This window comes from Diceros bicornis, unplaced genomic scaffold, assembly GCF_020826845.1.
Source record: "Diceros bicornis minor isolate mBicDic1 unplaced genomic scaffold, mDicBic1.mat.cur scaffold_230_ctg1, whole genome shotgun sequence".
Taxonomy (NCBI): domain Eukaryota; kingdom Metazoa; phylum Chordata; class Mammalia; order Perissodactyla; family Rhinocerotidae; genus Diceros; species Diceros bicornis.
Window position 1 is genome coordinate 221,548 of NW_026691113.1, and position 26,744 is coordinate 248,291.

At 39.1% G+C, this 26,744-nt stretch overlaps 1 protein-coding gene across 1 annotated transcript in view; it reads left to right on the top strand.

Moving 5' to 3' along the window:
• Positions 1-4,300: 4,300 nt before the first annotated feature.
• Positions 4,301-26,744, top strand: part of LOC131402700 (5'-3' exoribonuclease 2-like) — a gene marked incomplete at its 5' end in the record, with an annotated part of 35,374 nt that continues 12,930 nt past the window's right edge. Inside the window, 13 exon segments of the mRNA XM_058537295.1 lie at positions 4,301-4,402; positions 6,356-6,467; positions 8,205-8,263; positions 8,340-8,429; positions 9,206-9,276; positions 9,386-9,438; positions 9,917-10,074; positions 11,304-11,378; positions 11,465-11,598; positions 11,696-11,753; positions 11,837-11,944; positions 16,045-16,089; positions 23,662-23,793. Of these exon segments, the coding sequence (XP_058393278.1) occupies positions 4,301-4,402; positions 6,356-6,467; positions 8,205-8,263; positions 8,340-8,429; positions 9,206-9,276; positions 9,386-9,438; positions 9,917-10,074; positions 11,304-11,378; positions 11,465-11,598; positions 11,696-11,753; positions 11,837-11,944; positions 16,045-16,089; positions 23,662-23,793 (1,197 nt within the window).

The window sequence follows — 26,744 nt, forward strand, 5'->3', positions numbered from 1 at the left end:
ATTTATGGCCTGAATTTTTAACCAAAATGCTGCAATTTGAAATTTTCCTTAGCCTTTTGACCATTTCTCCCCAAAATATCACCCATGTTTTGCAGTTCTTGAGTTCCAAGCTGCTTTAAGGGAAATCTAAAACCCAATGCTGTAGTTTGGCATCTGACTTCCAGTAGTGAGAACTCAGTGTTACAGTGGAACCTCAGGCGTGATTCATGGTTTTCTAATGCTGCTGTTAAATACTGTGCAGGCTCACACAAAAATGCATACGCTTAGCTGTCACTGACAGGAGTGGCTTCAGCTTTACGTTTGAGGAGCCGGAAGCCTTATTATAAGATTGGAAGAGGAAGGTGGTGGGAAACTCATTTTGGGGGTTTATTTCAAAACCTGTGGAGTGTGTTTTTATACAGACTCACTATTTGCATGTTTGTACCATCTTTAATTCTTTAAATATCTTCTTTTTTTTTTTTAAACAGTTTTATTTATTTTTTTTTTGTGAGGAAGACCGGCTCTGAGCTAACATCTATTGTCAATCCTCCTTTTTTTTTTTTCCCCCCCAAAGCCCCAGTAGATGGTTGTATGTCATAGTTGCACATCCTTCTAGTTGCTGTATGTGGGACGTGGCCTCAGCATGGCTGGAGAAGCGGTGCGTCGGTGCTCGCCCGGGATCCGAACCCCGGCCGCCGGTAGTGGAGCGCGCGCACTTAACCGCTGAGCCATGGGGCCAGCCCTTAAATATCTTCTTTATCTTGATTCCTTGGCATCTTTGTGTACAAATAGGATAATTTCCCAACTGCCTATTAGGGATAAATAGATCCCTTTCTTTTTCCGTGAAGTGGAGGAGAAGTGGGATTGCTGCTTGGCGGAACTGCTGGACGGCCAGCCCTCTGGGCAGATGTGCGCCCTGTTGCTCTGGGGAACTGCTAGAGAGCCAGCGTACTGCGCTGCTTTTCCTACTCAAGCGCCCGTGTTTTCTGGGAATCCTGTCTCCAGTTGCCTGCTGCACGTGGGACCTGAGGGGGTGAGAGGAGAGTGCAGGGGTTGACCCACCTGGCTCTTCCTGCTGCTGGTGGTGATGGATCATCCAGAGACTATCCCTTGAGCCCCCTCTCTGGGCCTGGAGCCTTCTTGTGTTCTCCCACTTCTCGGCTGCCGAACTCCTCTCTGCCTGTTTTAGGCTGTGTGCTCCATCTTGTCAGATCTAGTTTTCCACATTTCAGGCATCCCTCATGGTTTCTCAGCCGCAGAGGGTTCTTCTGGTATTCCAGTACAGTTATGCAGTTGTGATTATTTGTTTGTTTTTAGTCTTTCATGTGGTCTTGGAGTAAAAAGGGAAGGCTGCAGTGTGTGCTCAGTTTATCATCTGGTAAATCCAAGAGATAGTGAAAAGTTCTTTGAAATGAATTGTTTTTAGGGTTCAGAGTGGCTCTCCTTTTAGCTGCCCTTTGATTGAGGATCTCTTTAATGCAGCAGGAGACACGTTGGCTTGTGTTTGGCAAGGCTCTTGAGGAGTGAGTTCCTTTGGTGAGCATCAAAATCTTCTCTTGAAGAAAGAAACTCTAAGTTTACGTAATTAATGTGTTGACTATATCTACAGTAACTCCTGAGAGGAAAGTATGTTCAGTTTTCTTATTGGGAATGCCTGGAGCTCTTTTCTCAAAGTTAGGACCTCCCCATGCACCCTTCCCCATGCTATACTTTCTAGGTAGTGGAAGTAGAAATTCTCATGTAGCTATACGCAACATCCGTGAAGAGCTACAATATGCCTAGTGGTGTGCTAGGCGCTAGGGCCGAGGTTAGCAAGCCAGTGTACAGTTTTTGTAAATAAAGTTTTACTGAAACACAGCCATACCCATTCATGTCTGTATTCTTTATGGTTGCTTTCACTCTACAAAGGCAGATATGAGTTGTTGCAACTAAGGTCATATGGCCAACAAGTCTAAAATACTAACTATCTGGCTTCCTGGGGAGCATAAATAAAGTGGGTGTGGATTCTCCTGAGTCTGGTGTCTATTTGGTGCAGGAGAGAGGAAAATGTGGACTTTGGAGTGTAGAGGTTAGTTGGATAGGCAGAGAGCCTCCTGCCTTCATAGAATTTGTTTTGTTATGTTTGGGGGTCATCAGGTTATCTTTTTCAATAGACCCCCCAAAAATTGACCTCCTGCTTTCCTTACCAGTTATCCCATTCACTGCTTCTGATTGAACCCCTCTTTCCTGATTCATAGCACGGAGGTATGGAACACTGTCTGATAGCTTCTTCCCTATTCTTCCCTTAAATCTCTTTGATATCCTTTTCTCCCAATTATAAATCCAAACTGAAGCTCAATCTCATTCCTTTCCCTCTCTCTCAAAGATAACCACTGTCCTGAAATTGGTGTTTATCATTCCTTTGCTTTTCTAATTTTGCTTTCATTGCGTATGTATTCATCCCTGAACAATACCTAATATTGTTTTGTCTGTGTGATGACTTTGGATAAGTGGTGTCCTGTATGTGTTCTTCTGCAGCTTGCTTTTTTGTCTTAGCAATATATTTGTGACCATCCAGCTCTATTTTTTGAATCTCACTTCTATTTGATATTCTACTATATGGACATATCACAGTTTATTAATCCATTCTTTGGGCTCTTTTTTTTCCCTAATTAAGTTGACCGTTTATTTATCTATTTTTAATAGCTTTATTGAGATATAATTTATATACCGTAAAGTTCACCCATTTAAAGTGAACAATTCAGTGGTTTTTAGTATATATACAGAGTTGTACAACAATCACTATTATCTAATTTTAGGACATTTACATCACTCCCAAGAGAAATGTTGTACCCACTTGTGGTTACTTCCTATCTCCCTTCCCTTTCCTCTACCCTCAGATTAAAGCTAATCTATTTCTGTCTCTATAGGTTTGTCTATTCTGGATCATATAAATGGAATCTTTTGTGGTCTTTCATGACTGGCTTTCACTTAGAATGTTTTTGAGGTTCATCCATGATATAGCATGTACATAGTGGGCTTTTAAATTGTTCACAGTTTTTTGCTGTTACAAATGATGCTTTGCATGTGTTGGGGAACTATTATTTTTTAAGTGACTTTTACTATTAGTAACAGTAAAAGCCTATCTCATATTCTTATTATCTGCTGAAGCTCTGGGAGAAAAAGACAAAGGTAATGTTTATCACAAAAGTATAATTGAGTGCCTCCAGAAGTGAGTAAGGCACAGTCCTTACCTCTTGAAGAATGCACAGTGTAGCTGGGTTAGAATGACAAATTAATTATAAAACCATGGAAGTGCTACAAGTGAATAAGCAAAATTCTGTGGAAATGCAGAAGGAAGAGCAGTTCATTTCTTAGGAGATGTGTACAAAGCGTTATAAAATGAACGACATTTGATCTGAGTCTGACCCTGGAAAATTACTGAGATTTCAGGAAGTGGGTGTTGAGAGAGAGGAAGCAGTGTGCAAAGACATTGAGAGATGAGAGCGTTTTCCAGGAACTTAGACGAGATGGGCTGGACCTGAACAATATCGTGGTGGGACAGGAGACTAGGGTGGGTCCAGGCTCATTGGTTTACACCCGCTATGGGAATCACTGGGAGAATCAGGCAAGATTAAGATGCAGCCACATTTGTATTTTAGAAAAAAAAACTCTGGCAGCATAGAGGGCAGGCTGGAGACAGGAGAGTCTAGAGGCGGGCAGTCCATACGAAGACTGTTCCAGTCTTGTAGGTGAGAGATGATGCCCTGATGCTGTTAGCGTTTTTCATGTTAAATTGACAGGACTTATTGGAATGGGTGGTAAGGGAAAAGAATTCTAAGGTGACTCCCCTGGTCTCTCGCTTGGACAACTGAATGATTTGGAAATTTGATAACTATCCCCCACATAGAGAAGATTAACTTGTGTTGGAAGCTGTCTCCTTTCTACAAATGAAATATCTACTTCAGTTTGCTTTAAGGAATAAGATAACTTATAATTTAAAGATTGCTTAAAGTGTTTTATTTCCAATTCAGAAATGAAACACAGGTATTTACTGAGCCTAGGTTATATCAATTTCAGACTTGAACAATCAAACTACTATTAATTATCATTTCCTCATAGCCAAAATAATGCAATGGTGTAAAGATTCCTGTTGATGCCAGTAAACCTAATCCAAATGACGTGGAGTTTGGTAATCTGTATTTGGATATGAATGGAATCATCCATCCCTGTACTCATCCTGAAGACAAGTACGTAACCTGTTTTTGTGACTGACATCACCAGTTACAGAGGAGTACTATATTATATTACATTGTTTGCTTATCATTATAGACCGGCACCAAAAAACGAAGATGAAATGATGGTTGCAATTTTTGAATACATTGACAGACTTTTCAATATAGTAAGACCAAGATGACTTCTCTACATGGCAATAGATGGAGTGGTAAGTGCTAAAATAATTAACTTAGAGTCTTCCGTTTTTGTTTTTGCTGTGTTCCCAGTGTCTAGAATGAAAGTCAGCTAAATAAAGAAAAATATTGAGTGTGGTAAATTTGAGAAAGCAAACCTCATCCTTCAGTCATGCATTCAAACACTTTTTATGCCTGTTTTGTACCAAGTACTGTGAAATGCTGGGGATGTTGGTGACTGCCCTTGCTTTTGAAGGGCTTACCAGTAAAGGGACAGAGACTTAGATAAATGAGTGAAGTTAGTTATTTATGGGCTTTATAGGCACTAGATAACACATGCAGCATGTTGAGGGAAGAAGGTATCAGTGCTACTAAGAGAGTTGGAAGATAGAGAGGAGGTGACTTTTGTCCCATTTCTTGAAGGATAAAGAATAATTGGAGATTGGTGGGCAGTGGAAGGGGATGGATGGGACAGATATGGGGAGGGAGGACCTTATGGACTTCTCAAATGTGGCAGGTAAACACACTCTCCATGCCTATGATCACACTAACATATTTGGGCAACTGTAGGAGTTTTAGATTGGAAAGGAAAGTAGAGTGATGACTTGAAGAAGGCCTTACCTGCCACACTCAGGAGTTTGGATTTTATCCTATAGGCTGTGATTAGTCATCACAGGACCTTAAGAGGGGAATAACTTACTGACCTATGATAATAATATCAAGTAGTTTAGGTTATAATTGGTTAGCAAACTATATACCAGGGTTCAAGGAAAATTAAGGTAAATCATAAGCCTAAATTTATTTATCCATATGCAAATAGATTCTCTTTATGTTTTAGATTTAGCAATTGTAGTAGCTAATGGAATGATTTTGAAAATCCAGAAAACTTTGGGTCCAAGAAGATTAACTTTTCTGTGAGGTTCTCTTTACTCAAAGAAAAATCTTAGCTACCTGATAACTTGTTAAGTTGTAGTTAAAGTGGAGTAAAGAATAAAGGGAACAGGAATATGTCTTATTTGGAGCATATTCCAATTCACATTAGCTAAGTTTCTTGAAGAAAATTTTTAACTTTACTGCAGTATGCCCTTACTGCTAGATCAAGTATAAAATATGTACATATTTGTGTGCGTTGTGTACGTGCTCATGTCTGTAACATGTTTTTTTCTTAAAATATAAATGTAGATCATAGAACTTGGTGCTTGAAAGAATTAGATTAGGTGGTCTCATTTTACAGAAAAGGGAACTGTTTAAAAGAGAATATAAAAGAACTTATTTTTTGTAGACAGGATACTTTAGAGTCCCTTCCAACCCCAAAACTCAGTTCAGTAACTTCAGAACCTTACAGTCCAGTTCACTTCATTTAGGTTTATCCAGTGATTTAAATTTCACTTGGTTAGAATGATTTAAAAGTACTTTTGGTAAAAACCTTGTTCCCTGTCTCCTGCTGTGCTTGTAGAGACAGAGTGGTGATTATGAAGCTTATTGTGGGAAGTACAAAATGGAAGTGCCTTGGGGTCCTACAGATCAAGTAGTTTTCTTTTGCTTTTATAGGGCATTGTGGATCTCATTTGGAGACCGTCCTTCCTCTTAGGCAAGGACAGAAGGAAGCTCTTCCTGATTCTGGTTCTGTAGTCATTGTCTGCTGGCTGAGTCTTTGAGTCAAGTGAGCTTTCTTCTTGGGTGCTTTGAAGCACCATAACCCAGTGAAATTGGCATTAGGTCATGGGGCCTGCACTGTTAAGTGCTGTGGCTTCATAGGATGTTTGTCCATTTGATATGTCACTCACTGAGCTCAGCTTTTAGGTTCTTGGTCCAAATTTAAGTCCTCAGGATCTCCTGTCTGTCGTGAAAGGATTATTAGACATATTACTTACCTTTTCCATTTTAGTGTACTAGTTTTATAAAAACAACTGATTCAAAATAATGTGCAGATTTAGTTGCAAATATTTTGAATAATATTATGTGAATGTGAAATACACGTTTTTCAGGAACCACGTGCTAAAATGAACCAGCAGCGTTCGAGGAGGTTCAGAGCATCAAAGGAAGGAATGGAAGCAGCAGTAGAGAAGCAGCGAGTCAAGGAAGAAATACTGGCAAAAGGTAAAGAAAATGAGTCTTGAAGGTGGACTTTTTATAAGATGTATGCAGAAGGGGGAGGGGCGGCAACTTTTTCTTTCAAATAGATAAGGTTTTAATTTACTTAGAATCCCAGAATATGCAAGGAAAATTTATGTTCACTGTTGAGGAAAAGTTGTTAATGGAATTCTTCACTATTTGTTTCCAAACTCTGTAGTAAAAGAGAAACTTGGGAATACAAGGAGGGAATTCTGGTAGGGAGAGCAGATTGTCAGTCCCTCTCAGGACAAGTGCAGCTCTTCTGCTAACTTTTCTATATCTGTAAAACAAATATTTTAAGTGCTTCTTACTTCTTTTTTTCTAATGGGGGCTATTAGAAAGCTAGCATTCTGTAAACATTTTCCTCAAATCAGTCTTGGTAGCGTGCCTATTGCTTCCTCTTAGAACTCAGAGGTCTACATGAGGAGGCCTGGGATGATGTGATCCATATTCCAGGCTTTCACCAAGTCACACACACTGTCAGTCTAGATTGATGTAGCAGGAACCGAGGCAGTGAGGTACCCAGGGTTCTCTCAATTTTGAGGAGGGGAGGGGTGGGATGTGGCCATTTTTGCAATTCTTCAAAGCCTTGAAATTCCTGATGGGTACATAGGTAGGAGTTGGCTAAAGCTCAGAGAGGAGAAAGGTCAAGAGGTCTTCATGCCCACTCTGACTGGTTCTTTCCCAAGACACCTGTGTGTGAGATGGGGTGTGGTTGTAGCAGAGTGGTTTGTTTGGTGTTTTGTTACATAGGGCAATATGATAGACCAGGAAAGCCACAGTTTATTGGCTCAGGATATTACACTTGGAAGTTGAAAAAGGATACCATAGTGTAGTCAGGTCAAGCCTGCAATTATGATACATTCTATGTTATTTTAATTTGCTAGAAGTATGCGAGTATATAGTTACTTTTAGCTGTAGCTTATACTAATACTCTAAAACCTGTTTGTATCTATAACAGATTGTCTTTGATTTTAAAGATGTCTTCTTTCTTGAACATGTTATGAAATATGTTTGTGTCTTGAGAAAAAGCTAATCAGTGATACAGAGGGAAAAATAGGATTTTTGTATCCCTCTAGCTGATATTTTTATTTCTTATCATTTATTTCTTATCATAAGCTGTGATAAATTCAGCATTTTAATTTGTTTTTCTTTTTTTTTTTATAATTTTTATTTATTTATTTTTCCCCCCAAAGCCCCAGTGTATAGTTGTACGTCATAGATGCACATCCTTCTAGTTGCTGTACATGGGACGCAGCCTCAGCATGGCCGGAGAAGCGGTGCCTCGGTGCGCGCCCAGGATCTGAACCCAGGCCGCCAGTAGCGGAGCGCGCGCACGTAACGGCTAAGCCACGAGGCTGGCCCTAATTTTGTTTTTCTAAGGCACCTTTATTTTAAGAACTGGTATCAAATTAGAACCCCTAACCCGTGTGTGTATTCTGCTGCAGAGGGCCTTAGGAAGAACATCATAATTTTTATATTTTTATATAACAATATAGTATCTTTTGTGTACTATATATTGTTTGACACTTCTGTTAAAGCTTTATTTAAATTTGAGGAGAGGAATCTTATTTTCTTCCCAGAAAGGGGAACATTGTTCCTCAAGTGACAATACTTCTCATTTTTTTGTATTTGAACTTACTGTTTTTGTTGTTTGGGCTTAATATTGTGTAGTTTACCTCACTTTTTATGGCGATAACAAAACATTGCCTTTTTCTCTAGGTGGCTTTCTTCCTCCAGAAGAAATAAAAGAAAGATTTGACAGCAACTGTATTACACCAGTAAGTAGTCTCAGACTTTGCTGGCTATTGCTAACTCTTAAATGATAGCTTAATTTATTTCCTTCTATCATTTTAGGGAACCGAGTTCATGGACCATCTTGCTAAATGCCTTCGCTATTACATAGCTGATCGTTTAAATAATGATCCTGGGTGGAAAATTTTGACAGTAAGTTTCACATTTTGGTACTTCAAAAAGATGAAGGTGATATTTGAGTCTATACTTTGATATGACTGATAGTATTTTTTTCTTTTTTCCCCCCTGTGAAATCCTAGTTGACTGTCAGAGGAAAGGAGAGGCTGCCAGGGTTATTAGAAATGGGATGTCTTGCATGATCCAGTTTTAGACAGTCGAATTTTCTCTCAATGCCAATTTTTTGTCCTCGTACCGTCACTATGAAGCCATAAAATGGTACTCATGGTTTAAAAAATATCTATTTATGTATGAAAGTAATTTTTAAATGAAAATTTCTATTTGAAATCAAAATATAGCAAAATTAAAGTCGTGGGTCTGCCTTGAAAGAATCACTGTGTTCTCCTAAGTATTTACGTAAAATTTAAACAAACTGTTGTGTGATTTTAGGGCATAAGCCTATTTCCCTGTTATTAGGTGTGGGAAATTGTGTTTACTGGGTGTCTTTTATTGATTGCTCCCAGGGTTTGTGTGCTTCAGTGCTGTGTCCTTAGGTGGCAGTGAGAATGGTGGAGACTTGTGACTGGTCGGTTTTGCTAATGGCTAAGTTTAACCCAGACATTTGATTTTCTATTCCATGTGGTAAGTAAATAGTTTTGGTGTTTAATACACACACACCTTATTAAGAAAAATTTCCAATTAATAACATCTTAATAGAATTATCCCAGTTTATTTTAAGATACTCAGTTCTGTTGATTTTTGTCCTAGAAAATTGGAGATGAGCTGAAAGTGTTAAAAACTGTCTTTTATAGGTTATTTTATCTGATGCTAGTGCTCCTGGTGAAGGAGAACATAAAATTATAGATTACATTAGAAGACAAAGAGGAAAAAATCACTTATGAATATCTGATTGACAAGCCATTATATAGAAAATGGTAAAATGTGATATTCCTCTGGTATAAATATAATAAATATATGTTTTCTCCTCCTTTAGCTCAGCCTAACCATGACCCAAACACTCATCATTGCTTATGTGGAGCAGATGGTAAGTTTCTTCTTTGGAATTTGAGTCTCTTGGATTAAACCGTAGCAAGTTGATGAGTTGGTGTATAGTAATGAATTATTCATGATTGCCTGGAAATTCTAAAGTGCCTTGCTGATTTTATGTTTGAGAGGAAATTAGTACTGAGTTATTTAATCTGTGATTAATGTTTACCTATCTTTAATTTTTTTCTTACATTTTTCTACCTTTTAATATGGCTGCACATACCTTTAAAATGGACGAGTGTTGACTCCTGAGTGGTAGTCTACACTCTAGGCCCATGTATCTGGGGGACATCTTGTTGACTGAGAACTACTAGGAAGTTTTAGGCATTTTGACTTTGCTGCCTCTGTTTGTGTGCTCCTTTGGGCTTTTCTTTGTGTTGGTGTCTTGTGTTATGGTAATGTCTTATGTCTTTGGTTATGGTAAGGATCTTCTGAAAGTGCTCACTGTTCAGTGTTTTGTCATTGTTGATTGATAGCTGATCTCATTATGCTCGGCCTTGCTACATATGAACCCAACTTTACCATTATTAGAGAAGAATTCAAACCAAACAAACCCAAGCCATGTGCTCTTTGTAATCAGTTTGGACATGAAGTTAAGGACTGTGAAGGTTTGCCAAGAGAAAAGAAGGGAAAGGTAAGAAATTTGAGATGGTAGTTGCCTCATTTTTAAAAATTTTATTTTATTTTTTTTGTGATAAAATATATATAATACAAAATATACCATTTTAACTATTTTTAAGTGTATAATTGAACAGCATTAAATATATTCAGGTTGCTTCATTTTTAAAATAAAGAGAAGACTATTTTTGATTAGATTTTTTACCTACTTACTCTGTTCCCTCTCATAGAAATGTGTCTTTGAAAACTCTTTAAAGACACATTCAAAAGCATGCGTGTACTCATTCTTTCTACTCTCCACTTTTTCTAACATAGCTTGTAAGTATACGAGGCTTAAGTCTCATAGGTAATAATGTCCATGGCACATGATTTGTTTGTACAAGTAATGTTTCAAATGGTTATTCTTAAAAGGAACTACAAATCAAATATATTAAACTTGTTGATACTTTAAACTTGTTGATACTTTTAAGTTACTCCTAGTTTCTGCATATTTTGGGTTCACTTGATTATATCCAGTCTCTAAAGAGGTTTCTATCTGTTTTAAGAATATAGTACCTCTTTAAAAGACATAGTGAGTGAAAAAAGCAGGTAAGAAATATACTGTACGCTCACAGAGAAGGGTCTAGAGGCATACACATCAAAATACTGGTTGGCTATCCATCAGAGATTGGCAAACTCCAGCCCTCTAGATTTGGCCTATGAGCTAAGAATGGTTTTTACTTTATTTTTTATTTTTTATTTTTAAAGGAAGATTAGCCGTGAGCTAACATCTGTGCCAGTCTTCCTCTATGTTATATGTGGGTTGCCGCCACAGCACGGCTGACTAGTGGTGTAGGTCTACGCCTAGGATCCGAACCTGCGAACCCTGGCCGCTAAAGCAGAGCATGCCAAACTTAAGCACTATGCAGGGGGCCGGCCCTGGTTTTTATATTTTTAAAAGGTTGTAAAAACAAAATAAAACATGAAAGAATATGCAACTGAGACCCTGTGTGTCCCGCACAGGCTAAAATATCTATATTTACTATCTGGCCCTTTGCAAAAAACATTTGCCGATCCCTGGTCTAGGTATGATTGGGATTATGGGTAATTTTTATTTTTAAAATGGTTTGGTGTGTTCTTTTTTTATTTAGTACTTGTAATATTAAAATGGATCTTGCTTTAAAAAAAGCTATAATGTTCGTTTGGCTGGAAAAAAATTACAGGGTTTAGAGTAGACTTGTTTAATCTTTACTCCTTTTGTTGCAGCACGATGAACTTGCAGATAGTCTTCCTTGTGCAGAAGGAGAGTTTATCTTCCTTCGTCTTAATGTTCTTCGTGAGGTATGTGGCAATAATCACTTGAATCAGCCCTCTAAAGCAGAGTGCCATTTCATAGCTTTAATGGCAGCATTCCTTTTTGGTTGTAGTATTTGGAAAGAGAGCTCACCATGGCCAGCCTACCGTTCACATTTGATGTCGAGAGGAGCACTGATGACTGGGTCTTCATGTGCTTCTTTGTGGGAAATGACTTCCTTCCTCACCTGCCGTCGTTAGAGATTCGGTATGTGTGTTTGTGTGGGTTTTTAAACTACTGTTGTAGCCTTCTTGCTTACAGTGCGTACTGGTCCTAATACATAATGTTTGTTTCCTGGTGGCAGGGAAGGTGCAATTGACCGTTTGGTTAACATATACAAAAATGTGGTTCACAAAACTGGGGTGAGTTCATTCTTGAATAATTTCAAAACAGAAGTATTTGCTTTTATAAGAAGATCATTTTACATGTATTTCATCACTTACAGGGTTACCTTACAGAAAGTGGTTGTGTCAGTCTGCAAAGAGTACAGATGATCATGTTAGCAGTTGGTGAAGTTGAGGATAGCATTTTTAAAAAGAGAAAGGATGATGAGGTAAAATGTTTCTATTGCAGTAGCTAAATTGCTCCTGTCTCTAATATGCTGTGATGATCCTGTGATTGTACTTTTAACCTCTTTGAGTGCGTTGTTATAGTGTATCAAACGCCAATGTAATCATGAGTGGCCAGTGCTTTGATTATTTTATAAAGGCTGTGATGCTTGCTGTGTGGAACTGTGTATTGCACACTGTGTGAATTGCACTGTAATTTTTTTCTCTCTTCATAATCCTGATTAAGATAAAAATCCAAACACGTGTCTGATCAACGGGATGTGAAATGAGGGTTCCAAGACTGGAAGGATGCTTGGAATGAGCTAGTGGATGCCATGTTTTAGAGGAAATGTTGATGCTGTGGAAGTCAGGTGAAGACCTAGGAACTCTGTACTCTGGTAGTGGAGTGTAGGGGCCTCTGGGTTAGATAGCATCAGTCTAGGCAGAGGGTTGCAGCTCTGAATAAGCAATTAAACATAAAAGAAAGAAATAAAATAATAAAGCACTTGGAAATTGATGACATATGATGGAGTGAGTGCTTAGGTGAGAAGTCCAGTCTGGCTTAGGCAGTTGGGAGTGTGGTTGGGCCGTTCATGAGACAGCAAGCAGTGGGGGTAGAGAAGGTTGGGGTGAGGACAAGGTAGAAATTGAGGTTCATTTTGGAGATACTGAGTTGGAGGGGTCACAGGACACCTGAGAGGAGGAAAGTCCGTGAAGCAGTTAGATGGATATGTGTAAAGCTCAGGGCAGAAGTCTTTTGGAAGGAGATTTCAGAACATTAGCAGAATACTTCACGTCATGAGTGTGAAGTTGAAATCCCTGGAGCTTTTTATGGAGTTCAAGTGCCTCCAACAGAAACCTTAAGAAGCATGGATGTTAAGGAGAAAGGGGAGTCAGTTCTAGAGAGGTGGGAGGAAATCCCTGAAGAGATGAGAAGCCACTGGTGCTGCCGGAGGCGTCAGAGTGAGATAGGCCCCTAGTCCATGGCCAGGGGTTCAGAGGTCCTGAAGAGTTAGTGGGGTGGAGGGGCAGTAGCCTGGAGGCAGAGTAGGTTGCAAGGTGATTGTGAAAGAGTGGCAAGGGAGGCAAGCAGTGGGTAAAATGAGCAGATAGTAGCTTTTTAGAAAGAGAGTGAAGGAAATCCTTTTAGAAACTGATTTTATAAAAAGTCATATGGCTATTTTGAGCAAATAGCAACATAATAATATTGCTACATTGCTTCATTATCTCCTAACAGATTAAAACATGTCATTGCATCTGACAAGATTTTATATTTTCTTCAGCTTTGTATGCTATAGCTAGTGATCTCTTTTTTAGAACCTTGGGTACCATTTTATATACCAGTGTGAGTAGACTGTAAGTGTTCTTTTTAAAGCCTTTGGTACTTGGTAATGTTCTGAGATGGCAAGAATTTTTCACATGTAAAATTTAAATAGCATAAGTGACTTTGTCTAGGATATCAAATGTCTATCAGGACAGCCATTTTTAACTAAGCCTTCAACAATTATGGTGGCTCCACCTGACCTGCTGCCATTTATGCTTAAGAAAAAGCTACACAGACGGTGTAGTACTTGGTGTAAAAGCCTCACGTTAGAACAGTCCTTTTATGTGGTTTTAGGTTACTCTGTACTATTAAGTATTGGTGATATTTGCCATTAGACTGGGATGTATGGGATTTGATAGATACCAGAGTGCTTCAGATTTGAGTAATAAAGTTTCAAGCTGGCCTGGCAGAGAGGGCATTAAAGCTTTGGATCGTTTTTGGTATCCCTGACATCATATGATGTTTGTCAGCATAGTTGGACGTCGGGGAAATTTATGAACCCTCAGAAATTCAATATAATAGTATCTAGGTGTGTGTATTTTCCCAGGAAGTGTGTCTCCGGCTTTTGACAGACTTCCAAAGAAGTTCATAGCACACAAAAATTAAAGATCAGTAAAGTCCAACCAGGTGTGCCTATTTTGCTTATGTGTAACTACCACCCTTAGAAATAGGTATTTAACTGACCAGCAGAATACATGATAAAAGAAGAATACATCAATATTTATTATTAAAGTTGAGCAGTTAGGTCAGAAATATGATGCTTTTTATGTTATGAGCTTTGATGTTTGCCTTTTGTCTTGCAAATCTTCTTCATTTATTCAGCATATATTTATTAAGTGTTTCCCGTGTGCCAAATAGTATTCTGAGTGTTACTGATACAACAAAAAACAAAAGAAAAAAGCAGACAAAAATTCCTGACCTCATAGAGCTGATATTCTTCCGCGGGAGATGGACAGTAAACACAAAAACTAAGTAAAGTGTGTAATGTGTTAGAGAGTGATAAGTGCTGTGAAGAAAAAAGCAGATGAGGAAATATCTGGGAAGGTGGACATGAGGACATTGCAGTTCTAGAAAAGATGACTAGAGAAGGCCTCACTGACAGATGACTTTGACGGATATGAGGGAGTAATCATGCAGGTGTTTGCCGGAAGAGCATTTCAGACAGAAGGAATAGCCAGTGCAAAGGCTCTAGGGCAGGAGCTTACCCAGGATGTTCAGGGAACAGCAAGGAGCCAGTGTGGCAGGCACAGAGGAAGCAGAGGGAAAGTAGTAGGGGTAGGAGAGGAGGTCAGAAAGATGGTGGAGGGCCAGATCTGGTAGGACCCTATAGGTCATTATAAGAACTTTAGCTTTCACTCTGCATCAGTGGAGGGCTTTGAGTATAAAAGTGACAAGATCTGACACATATTATAAAAGGATCACTCTAGCTGCCCTGTTGAGACTAACTGTATGGAGGCAAAGATAGAAACAGTGAGCCCAATTAGACTCTTTTGCGATAATCCAAGGGAGCCAACATGGTGGCAGTGGAGATTGATAAGAGGTAATTGGATTCTGAACATGTTTTGAAGGTAAAACTAGTGGATTTGGCTGGTGAATTAAATGCTAGGGGTGAGAGAAGGAAAGCTATTAAGAATGACTCCAAAGCATTTTGTCTGAGCAATTGAAAAATGGTCTGAGCTACTGTGATAAAGAAGACTGGGAGGTACAAAGCTAGGGGTGGGGATGCCATTTGGGGCATGTGAAGTTTGTACACCCAAGTGGAGATGTTGAGTGGGGAGAGGTCCTGACTGGGGAGTCATCAGCACGTAGATGGTGTTTAAAGCCGTGAGACTGGATGATCACTCCCATGAGAGTGAGAGTCCAAGTACTGGGTGAAGAGGAACGCCAATATTAAGGTGTTGGGAAGTTGAGGAGTGAAGGCATTCAGCAAGAGTGAAAGAGGAGAACCAGGTGAGTGTAGTGTCCTGGAAGCCAAGTGAAGAGCACGGATCAAGAAGGAAGAGTCACGGTCAGATACGGACTGAAAACTGAGTAATGGATCTCACAGTCTGTGGGTCATTGGTGACCTAGATAAGTTTAAAGATGGGGCAAAAGCTTGATTAAAGAAATTGGTGGTTTTGCTGTCTTAGGAGGTTTTAAGGTCGTCAGTCACCATGTGTCCAGCATTCAGCCCCTTTCCTGGCAGAAAGCACAAAGTTCAGATCTCAATAGGGTGTTATATTGCAGGTGGCAGTACTGACTTGGAAGTGATGGAAGTGCAGCTGCTGGTAGAATGACAGTCAGTACAGGACCTGCTGGCCCCTGTTTCAGTCCACAGCAGCAGCCCTGGCCACCGTAGCTGTCGTCTCAGTGCCTTGATGCTCACAGAAACTTGGGCGTGGGAGGAATGCTTTCTGGGGTAAAGGAAGCCTTTGAGTGGCCCAAAGTAAGTGGGGAGTTACTTATTTGTATCTTCTCTGTATTGGTGGGCTACTTGCTTCAGGGTAAAACAGAGGGTCTTTGTTATGACTCTTGCATTCTTTCCTGAAATGATATCAAAAAATATCTGAAAAAAATTAAGAGGCATAATTAAATTGTATCTAAACTCAATTTAGAATGATCTCTGTCTATCTAAAGTTCTGATAAGCAACACTTTGAACATATAGTCCATTGCCTAGTTTAATTAGTTACGTTTCTGGGGTCTTCCTTTAAAACTTTGTCTCCCAAATCATTCCTGGTAATGTTTAACTCTTACATTTTTGTGTAATTATTTGACAGAATATGTGGATTTTATACTTTTAGGACAGTTTTAGAAGACGACAGAAAGAAAAGAGAAAGAGAATGAAGGTGAGTTTTAATTAATTTCATCAGATTGGCAATAACATACATTTACAATTTGGGAGGAAGATAGCTTTTTATTCCTTATCCAGTAGTTTGTTAGGGACATAATGTCTACCCAGCTGCCTCTTACCTGGAGAAAGAATGCTGGTGTCAGTTTTAAAGAAGTCCTTTCTAAGCTCTAGAGTCTGAGGGGATACACTTGATGGGCCAGAGGGGCCGGGTAGCACTTAGCTATTTGAATTTTTTCCGGTAATTGGGTATTGTTTTTGTAATAAAAATAGTTAGGTCTTTGTATCTTCTTGAAAGTTACTACACTCTGTCTATATCCTTGTCAGGTTACTCTTCCTAGAACACAACACTCGAAACTTTGTTGTTTCTCTGCTCAGAAATTACCAGTGACTCCTTAGTTCCCGCAGAATCCAGTTCTATCTTAGTCTGGCGTGCAGAGCATACTATGATCTGGTCAAGTTCTCACCCTGCTTTCCCCAGTTGTCTTCTAAATATCCCAGGTCCCTCCTGACTCAGAGCATTGCCTTTGTTTGGTCCCTCTCAATGGGTTTCTGACTTCACGGCTCCCTCCCATCTTACATTTTCCACGAGGCCTCCCTATTGCTTCCGCTTGTAATCCAGGTTGAGCAGTCCTTCCTTTTAACTCGAGTGCTTCTCGCTTGTGATATTTGTTTGCTTAGTTAATTGCATAACACTTTATAGTCACTTAACTTCCTAAGTTTTTGTTTTTCTTGTCTTCCTTACTGGATTTTAAACAAGAGTTTGGGGACTACCTTTTATTATTATGTTTTATTAGAATCGAGCAATTTCAGGAACCTATAAGGGAGAAAAGTAGAGTTATTTATTGTTGCAGGTGGGTTCAAAACCACTTAGATAGGGAAGGGCATGTTTGATTTCTACCTTATGTATTATTATTTTCTTTCAGTCAGTGTCTGTTAAAAAATCTTTTATCAGTCAGCCATGACTGTCACCTACTGTAGCTATAATCATAGCTCTAACTAATTGGAAACAAAGAGTTAAATTCCATCAAGGTGAAGGATGAATAGAAGTTGTATTTCCTAAGTATAAATCAAACTCTTGGCTTATTTTTTTACCTTAATAGTTATCTTTATTTGCCTAAAATTGTGTCTTGAATGCGTTTTGAAATTGTAAGTGAACATAAGGGAATAACCTAATGAGATTTGAATAGCTTCTATGTATCAGAAAAGTGTATTATATGTACTTTTTTTTTTTTTTTTTTTTTTTTTTAACATTTTTATTGATATTTTAATGGTTTCTAACATTGTGAGATTTTGGGTTGTACATTTTTGTTTGTCCTTCACCCCATATATGACTCCCTTCACCCCTTGTGCCCACCCCCCACCCCCCACCCCCACTTCCCGGGTAACCACAGTCCAGTTTTCTCTGTCCATGTGTTGGTTTATATTCCACATATGAGTGAGATCATACAGTGTTTGTCTTTCTCTTTCTGGCTTATTTCACTTAACATAATACGCTCCAGGCCCATCCATGTTGTTGCAAATGGGACGATTTTGTCTTTTTTTATGGCTGAGTAGTATTCCATTGTATATATATACCACATTTTCTTAATCCAATCGTCAGTCGAGGGACACTTAGGTTGCTTCCACTTCTTGGCTATGGTGAATAATGCTGCAATGAACATAGGGGTGCATAAGCCTCTTTGGATTGTTGATTTCAGGTGCGTTGGATAGATTCCCAGTAGTGGGATGGCTGGATCATAGGGCATCTCTATTTTTAATTCTTTGAGGAATCTCCATACCGTTTTCCATAGAGGCTGCACCAATTTGCATTCCCACCAGCTGTGTATGAGGGTTCCTGTTTCTCCACATCCTCTCCAACATTTGTTGTTTTTTGTCTTGGTGATTATAGCCATTCTAACCGGCGTGAGGTGGTATCTTAGTGTTGTTTTGATTTGCATTTCCCTGATGATTAGTGATGTTGAGCATCTTTTCATGTGCCTATTGGCCATCTGTATATCTTCCTTGGAGAAGTGTCTGTTCATTTCCTCTGCCCATTTTTTGATCGGGTTGTTTGTTTTTTTGTTGTTCAATTGTGTGAGTTCTTTATATATTATGGAGATCAACCCCTTGTCAGATGTATGTTTTGCAAATATTCTCTCCCAGCTGGTTGGTTGGTTGTTCATCTTGATTCTGATTTCATTTGTCTTATAAAAGCTCTTTAGTCTGATAAAGTCCCACTTGTTTATTTTTTCTTTAGTTTCCCTAGTCTGGGTAGGCATGTCATCCGAAAAGATTCCTTTAAACCCAATGTCAAATAGTGTGTTGCCTATATTTTCTTCTATGAGTTTTATAGTTTCAGGTCTCACCTTCAGGTCTTTGATCCATTTTGAGTTAATTTTTGTGTATGGCGATAGCACATGGTCCACTTTCATTCTTTTGCATGTGGATGTCCAGTTTTCCCAACACCATTTATTGAAGAGACTTTCCTTTCTCCATTGCATGTCCTTAGCACCTTTGTCGAAAATTAGCTGTCCGTATATGTGTGGTTTTATTTCTGGGCTTTCAATTCTGTTCCATTGATCTGTGTGTCTGTTTTTGTACCAGTACCATGCTGTTTTGATTACTATTGCTTTGTAGTATGTTTTGAAGTCAGGAATTGTGATGCCTCCTGCTTTGTTCTTTTTCTTTAGGATTTCTTTAGCTATTCGGGGTCTTTTGTTGCCCCATATAAATTTTAGTATTCTTTTTTCTATTTCTGTGAAGAATGTCATTGGGATTCTGATTGGGATTGCATTGAATCTGTAGATTGCTTTAGGTAATATAGACATTTTAACTATGTTTATTCTTCCAATCCACGTGCATGGGATATCTTTCCATTTCTTTATGTCATCGTGGATTTCCCTCAATAATGTCTTGTAGTTCTCATTGTATAGGTCCTTCACCTCCTTGGTAAGATTTATTCCTAGGTATTTTATTCTTTTTGATGCAATTGTAAATGGTATTATCTTTTTGAGCTCTCTTTCTGTTAGTTCATTATTAGCATATAGAAATGCAACTGATTTTTGTAGATTGATTTTGTACCCTGCAACTTTGCTGTAGTTGTTGATTGTTTCTAACAGTTTTCCAACAGATTCTTTAGGGTTTTCTATATATACAATCATGTCATCTGCAAATAGTGAGAGTTTCACTTCTTCGTTACCTATTTGGATTCCTTTTATTCCTTTTTCTTGCCTAATTGCTCTGGCCAAAACCTCCAGTACTATGTTGAACAGGAGTGGTGAGAGTGGGCAGCCCTGCCTCGTTCCTGTTCTCAGAGGAATGGCTTTCAGTCTTTCCCCGTTGAGTATGATGTTAGCTGTGGGTTTGTCATATATGGCCTTTATTATGTTGAGGTACTTTCCTTCTATTCCCATTTTGTTGAGAGTTTTTATCATAAATGGATGTTGTATCTTGTCAAATGCCTTCTCTGCGTCTATTGAGACGATCATGTGGTTTTTATTCTTTGTTTTGTTGATGTGATGTATCACGTTGATTGATTTGCGGATGTTGAACCATCCCTGCGTCTCTGGTATAAATCCCACTTGATCATGGTGTATGATCTTTTTAATATATTGTTGTATTCGGTTTGCCAATATTTTGTTGAGGATTTTTGCATCAATGTTCATCAGCGATATTGGCCTGTAATTTTCTTTCTTTGTATTGTCTTTGTCTGGTTTTGGTATCAGGGTGATGTTGGCCTCGTAGAATGATTCAGGAAGTGTTCCATCTTCCTCTATTTTTTGGAATAGTTTGAGGAGGATGGGTATTAAATCTTCTTTGAATGTTTGGTAAAATTCACTGGAGAAGCCATCTGGTCCTGGACTTTTATTTTTTGGGAGGTTTTTGATTACTATTTCAATCTCTTTACTTGTGATTGGTCTATTCAGATTCTCCATTTCTTCTTGGTTCAATTTTGGGAGGTTGTATAAGTCTAAGAATTTATCCATTTCTTCTAGATTGTCCAATTTGTTGGCATATAATTTCTCATAGTATTCTCTTATAATCCTCTGTATTTCCATGGTATCCGTTGTAATTTCTCCTCTTTCATTTCTAATTTTATTTACTTGAGCCTTTTCTCTTTTTTTCTTAGTTAGCCTGGCTAAGGGTTTGTCTATTTTGTTTATCTTCTCGAAGAACCAACTCTTTGTTTCATTAATCCTTTCTACTGTTTTTTTGGTCTCAATATCATTTATTTCTGCTCTGATTTTTATTATTTCTCTCCTTCTGCTGGCTTTGGGCTTTGTTTGTTCTTCTTTTTCTAGTTCTGTTAGGTGTAATTTAAGGTTGCCTATTAGGGCTTTTTCTTGTTTGTTAAGGTGGGCTTGTATCGCTATGAGTTTCCCTCTCAGGACCGCTTTTGCTGCGTCCCATATGGTTTGATATGGCATGTTATCATTTTCGTTTGTTTCCAGATAGTTTTTGATTTCTCCTTTAATTTCATCAATGATCCATTGGTTGTTCAGTAGCATGTTGTTTAATCTCCACATTTTTGTCACTTTCCCAGTTTTTTTTTCCTGGTTCATTTCCAGTTTCATAGCCTTATGGTCTGAAAAGATGCTTGTTATGATTTCAATCCTCTTAAATTTATTGAGGCTTGCTTTGTTTCCCAACATATGGTCTATCCTAGAGAATGTTCCATGCGCGCTTGAGAAGAATGTGTAGTCAGCTGTTTTTGGGTGGAGTGCTCTGTATATGTCTACTAGGTCCATCTCGTCCAGTTTTTCATTTAAGTCTAATATTTCTTTATTAACTTTTTGTCTGGATGATCTATCCATTGCTGTAAGTGGGGTGTTAAGATCCCCTACTATTATTGTGTTGTTGTTGATTTCTCCTTTTAGGTTTGTTAATAGTTGTTTTATGTACATTGGTGCTCCTATGTTGGGTGCATATATATTTATAAGTGATATGTCTTCTTGATGGAGTGTCCCTTTTATCATTATATATTTCCCTTCTTTGTCTTTCTTAACCTGTTTTATCTTGAAGTCTACTTTGTCTGATATGAGTATGGCAACACCTGCTTTCTTTTGTTTGCCATTGGCTTGGAGTATTGTCTTCCATCCTTTCACTCTGAGCCTGTGCTTGTCTTTAGTGCTAAGATGTGTTTCCTGAAGGCAGCATATTGTTGGGTCTTGCTTTTTAATCCATCCTGCCACTCTGTATCTTTTGATTGGAGAGTTCAATCCATTTACATTTAGGGTAATTATTGAAATATGAGGGTTGAATGTTGCTGTTTTGTCACTTATTTTCTGGTTCTTTTGCATTTCCTTTGTTTCTTGTCCCATTTGTTTTGGACTGCCAATTCAGTTTGGTTGTTCTGTCTTATGATTCTTCTAGTTTTCTCTTTGTTTATCATATGTGGTTTTAATTTGATTATTTGTTTAGTGGTTACCTTGAGGTTTGGGCAAAAAATCTTCTGTATGAGATAGTCCATTATCTGATAGCCTCCTATTTCCTTATACTAAGTCAATTCAGTCACTTTCCTCTTCCCCTTCTAAGTTGCTCTTGTTATACCTTATTCTATCTTGTGTTGTGGCTGTGTGTTTACAGTGATGAGGTTAAATTTATTTTTGGTGAATTTCTTCCTTTGATCTTTGAGTTTAGTATTTAAGTGGTTGCTAACCTATTCCGGTAAAGATCTACTATTTCTCTGATTTTGTCTGCCTACTTTTCTCCTTACTCCAAGCTTTGTGTTCCCTTTCTCTTCTTGTTTTCAGGCCTGAGGGCCTTCTTGAGTATTTCTTGTAGTGGCGGTCTCGTGGCCATGAACTCCCTTAGCTTTTGTTTATCTGGGAGAGTTACTATTTCTCCATCATATTTGAAGGATATTTTTGCTGGATAGAGTATTCTTGGCTGAAAGTTTTTGTCTTTTAGTATTTTGAATATATCATTCCAGTCTCTTCTAGCCTGAAAAGTTTCTGTTGAGAAATCCGCTGAGAGCCTGATGGGAGTTCCTTTGTACGTTATTTTTTGTTTTTGTCTAGCTGCCCTTAATATTGTTTCTTTGTCGTTGACCCTGGCTAGCCTTACCACTAGGTGTCGTGGTGAAGGCCTTTGTCTGTTAATATATATAGGCGTCCTGTTGGCTTCGCTTACTGGTATTTCCTGCTCCTTCCCCAGATTTGGGAAATTTTCAGCTATTATTTCCTTGAATAGGCTCTCTGTTCCTCTTTCCCTCTCCTCTCCCTCAGGAATACCTATAATTCTTATGTTACATTTTCTAATAGAGTCCGATATTTCTCGGAGTCTTTCTTCATTTCTTTTTAGTCTTAGTTCTCTCTCTTCTTCCATCTGGAGTATATCTGTATTCCTATCCTCTAAAGTACTAATTCTTTCCTCCATATTGTCAGCTCTGTTCTTTAAAGATTCCAGATTCTCCTTTATCTCCTCCATTGTGTTCTTCATCTCCATCAGCCCTGATAGGTTTTTCTTTATGATTTCAATCTCTTTTGTGAAGAAACTCCTAATCTCATTGAATTGTTTGTCTGTGTTGTCTCGTATTTCGTTGAGTGTTTTTATGATAGCTATTTTGAAATCTCTGTCATTTAGTTTATGGATTTCTGTGTCTTCGGGGTTGATTTCTGGTTGCTTGTCATTTTGTTTCTGGTCTGGTGATTTCATATATTTTTGCATTGTGGTTCCTGTGTTGGTTTTGGTTTTCCTCATCCTGGAAGTCTCTGGTTGCACTTTCCACCTGCCGCCACTGTGTGGTGGTGAAGGGCTGTGTAGTCTAAGCCCCCTGCGCTCTGCCCCAGTTTTTCTGCTGCGATCCGCAGTTTTGTTTTGTTTCTTTTCCCCACTGCGATCCACGGGTCCAGTCCAATTTATTCAGGTCTGCCTCGGACCGCTAGATCTGGTCGAGCTGCAGACTCCGGGTTGTGGGGAGGGGGGAGCTCTCTCTTTTGCCCTCTGGGTCCCTGACGTGGGAGGCTTCTCGTTTGCCCCTCTTTATCCGCTCTCTGGGTTGCTCAGATGTTGATGGTAGCCCTGTGGCTCCTCTGAGCCCTCTGTGCGGGAGTTTCCCACTGGCTGAGAGCGCCCGAAGAGCTGCAGTTTCCCGCCGAGGGCCGCCCCTCCCCCCTCTCTGGGAGCCGCGCGGACCAGATCGCTGATCTGATGGGGAGGGAGCGGAGTTCTCCTTACCTCTCCCCACTTCCTCCGGGGGCCCAGCACGTTCCGCTCTCAGATGTGCGGCAGTGTGGATCCCTCCGCTCCAGCTTTTGACTGTCTGGGATTCCGTTGTTTGTCTGTGGCTGTTACTTTTGTTGTATTTTGTGGGGGAAGAATTCACGGGAAAGCTCACTCCGCCATGATGCTGACGTCACTCCTATATGTACTTTTATACCATAGTTATTAAATATTACAGACTATTGTTTACAGGGTAAGTTACCATCAAATCAAACTGTAGACAACCCTGTAATGTTAACGGAAATCCATTTCGTCTTTAAAGAGCTTACGGCAGGGACTCTTTTCCATTGCCTTCATTTCTTCCTGTCATCTAACTGTGTTGTGATTTAATTTTAATTTCTACATTCATTTCCATTTATGTTAGAGAGATCAACCAGCTTTCACTCCTGGTGGAATATTAACCCCTCATGCCTCGGGTTCAAGAAATTCACCAGGTTCTCAAGTAGCCAGTAATCCGAGACAAGCAGCCTATGAAATGAGGATGCAGAATAATTCTGTAAGTAACTTATTTTTATGTAGCATTGAAGAGTGGTGACTTTCAGATGCCTCTTACAGTTGTGTGTGAATTTTATCACTTAGCCTGGAGTTGTTTTGTTTTATAGTTTTTCTCAATTTCTTTTGCCTTGAGATATTTTTAACTCTGTTAAATCCTTATTAATATGAAAATATCTAAATGATGTGAAAGAAAAGAACATACATGTAAATGTGGATAGCTGAGTGGCTGCAGTGTTTCTCTAATGCAGTCGGGCCACAGTGCTTCCTGCTTCCCCAAAGATACTGGGTGGTGATGGTGCTAGAAGCATGACAGGACATCCAAATGTCTCATAGCTAGAGCAAGAGGAGGGTGGTTTTGCTGCCGTATTTCCCCTTTCCTCCCAGGGATCAGTTATGGGCATTTTGCAGAATAGCATTCCTCAGTTTGTTAAATACAGGTACTCCTCACTGCCTAAACTCTCACTCTCCAACTCAGACGTGGAATATATCTGAATACATATTTTAAGGTAGCTCTAATTATCCACATTTTTTTTAGAGCTCTTTTTTTGTTGCTGGGAAAGATTTGCCCTGAGCTAACATCTGTTGCCAGTCTTCCTCTTTTTTTCCCCCTCCTCAAAGCCCTAGTACGTAGTTGTATATTCTTGTTATAAGTCCTTCTAGTTCTATGTGAGCCGCCACCTCAGCATGGCTACTGTCAGACAAGTGGTGTGGTTCTGCGTCCGGGAACCACACCTGGGCTGCCAAAGCAGAGCGCGCCAAACTTTTTTGTGAGGGAGATCAGCCCTGAGCTAACATCCGTGCTAATCCTCCTCTTTTTGCTGAGGAAGACCGGCTCTGAGCTAACATCTATTGCCAATCCTCCTCCTTTTCTTTTTTTCCCCCAAAGCCCTGGTAGATAGTTGTATGTCATAGTTGCACATCCTTCTAGTGGCTATATGTGGGACGCGGCCTCAGCACGGCCGGACAAGCAGTGCGTCAGTGCACGCCTGGGATCCGAACCCGGGCCGCTAGTAGCGGAGCGCACGCACTTAACCGCTAAGCCACAGGGCCAGCCCTGAGCACGCCGACCTTTAACCACTAGGCCATCAGGGCTGGCTTGGTTGCTCCCTATTTATAAACTCAGGAACTGAATGGATTTGCCTCATGGTATTCCTCCTTATTTGAACGTTGTAATCCAGACTGCAGAAGCAAATCATCTCAGCCAGCAAGGCTATGCTCTGTTCAGTAGCTTCCTGTAATGGCAGCAGACCATGAGCTCAGAGCACCCGGCAGGGCAGCAGCAGGGGTAAGGGAACAGACCGTGAACTAATGTACACAGACAAAAGGTAATCAAAGCTATTGCTTATTTCAGGCTAGTAGGCACGAGAGAAAGAGTGTTGTAGAGGGAGGAAAGATGTTATATAAGGTACAGTATCCTATGTAAACTTTTGCTATGATATATCCAAGGAGATTACATAAGTTGGGATATTTAAATTTCATTATTCTAATAGTTATCCTATTGATGCTCAAATCCTTTATCACAAGGCAACCCTATATGTGAAATTTTTGCCATATCATGAGACTGGTTGAATTTATATTCCCATAAATTCACACTTAGACGTTTTAGGACCTTAGATTTGGAATTTGGAAACAGATTTTGCGTCTTCTGAGAGAAGCGGCTGGGGTTTCTGTTGTGTTTTTGTTCTGTTTTTCCTTTCTTGTCTTATTCCTTACACCATTAACAGAGTGGGATATGGAGAGTCAGTGAAAGGTTTTGCAATGAGATGCTTGTGTAGAATGGAAAAAGCTGATGTCCATCATTTAAGATTATAGTGACTACCGTCCTCACAGAATGAACTGAGAGTGACTAGTATTGCTAACACCACGTTGATGATAAAATGCTTTTTTCTTAATCTCAGGGAGGCAGGTAGGTTTAAACTTTGCCAGCTATGATTGCTTTGAGAAAGATTCCAATATTCAGGCTCCACAGGATTAGACTATATTGATTAATAATGTCTGCCATGGGAATAGGAATGGGGAGATTGGTGATTAGGTTGCTTATTTGATCCTGTCTTAATTCTCCTTGACACAGTTATTTCTACTGGAATCTTTGCATAGAGGAGTTTTCATCTAGAATGTGTTGAATTTAAGGAAATCATGAAGCTAAATTACCAGTTTATTTAAAGGAAGCCTTTACAGTTATGCATTTTTGCTGTGTTATTTTTTCTGAGCTGTTTGGGTGTGCTGGGCTCCAGTGCTTGACTGGTATCTACTGATGGTCAACATGGTTAATGTTTTATTAGATAGCTTCTGTTTCCTCATAAATATGTTTTTAAATTTTGCATTCTGAAGTGTAGTTTCATTATATTTGCGACCATTCTCAGTTTAATAAACTTTGATCGCAAAAACAGCTTTTTAAAAAGAAATTTGAATGAATTGGTATGACTCTGGTATGTTTAGGAAAGAATATTTCTGAATACTTTTGTTAGTAGAGATAGAGCAGAAAAGAGAAGCAGATATTTAGCATTAAAGAGCAAACAACTTCTTTTCTTCTTTTTTTCCCTTGAAGGTATATTATTTTTGTTGTCTAAAGATAATTTATATCTTGTTTGTGAATTTGGGAAAGATTGCTTTGTTTACAACTTCTCTGTACTTAGATGATTGATAGGAATATCAGTCTCCTAATTTAATCCAAATGGATTAGTGTTGTTTAAAAACTAATAGGGATGACTTCCTGAATGGTTAACCACCATGCACCAGGCAGGCAGCTTTGATGGTTTACATATATTGTTGCATTTACTCCTTGCTATAACCTGTAAAGAGATAGAACAGTATCATTCCTGTTTGAAGTTGAGGCTGACAGAGGTTAAATAAATTGCCCAAGGCCATACAGCTATTAAAGGTTGGACTTGGTATTTCAGACTCAGATGTGTCTGCCTGAAAATACCCATCTCATTCTCCAAGTACAACAGT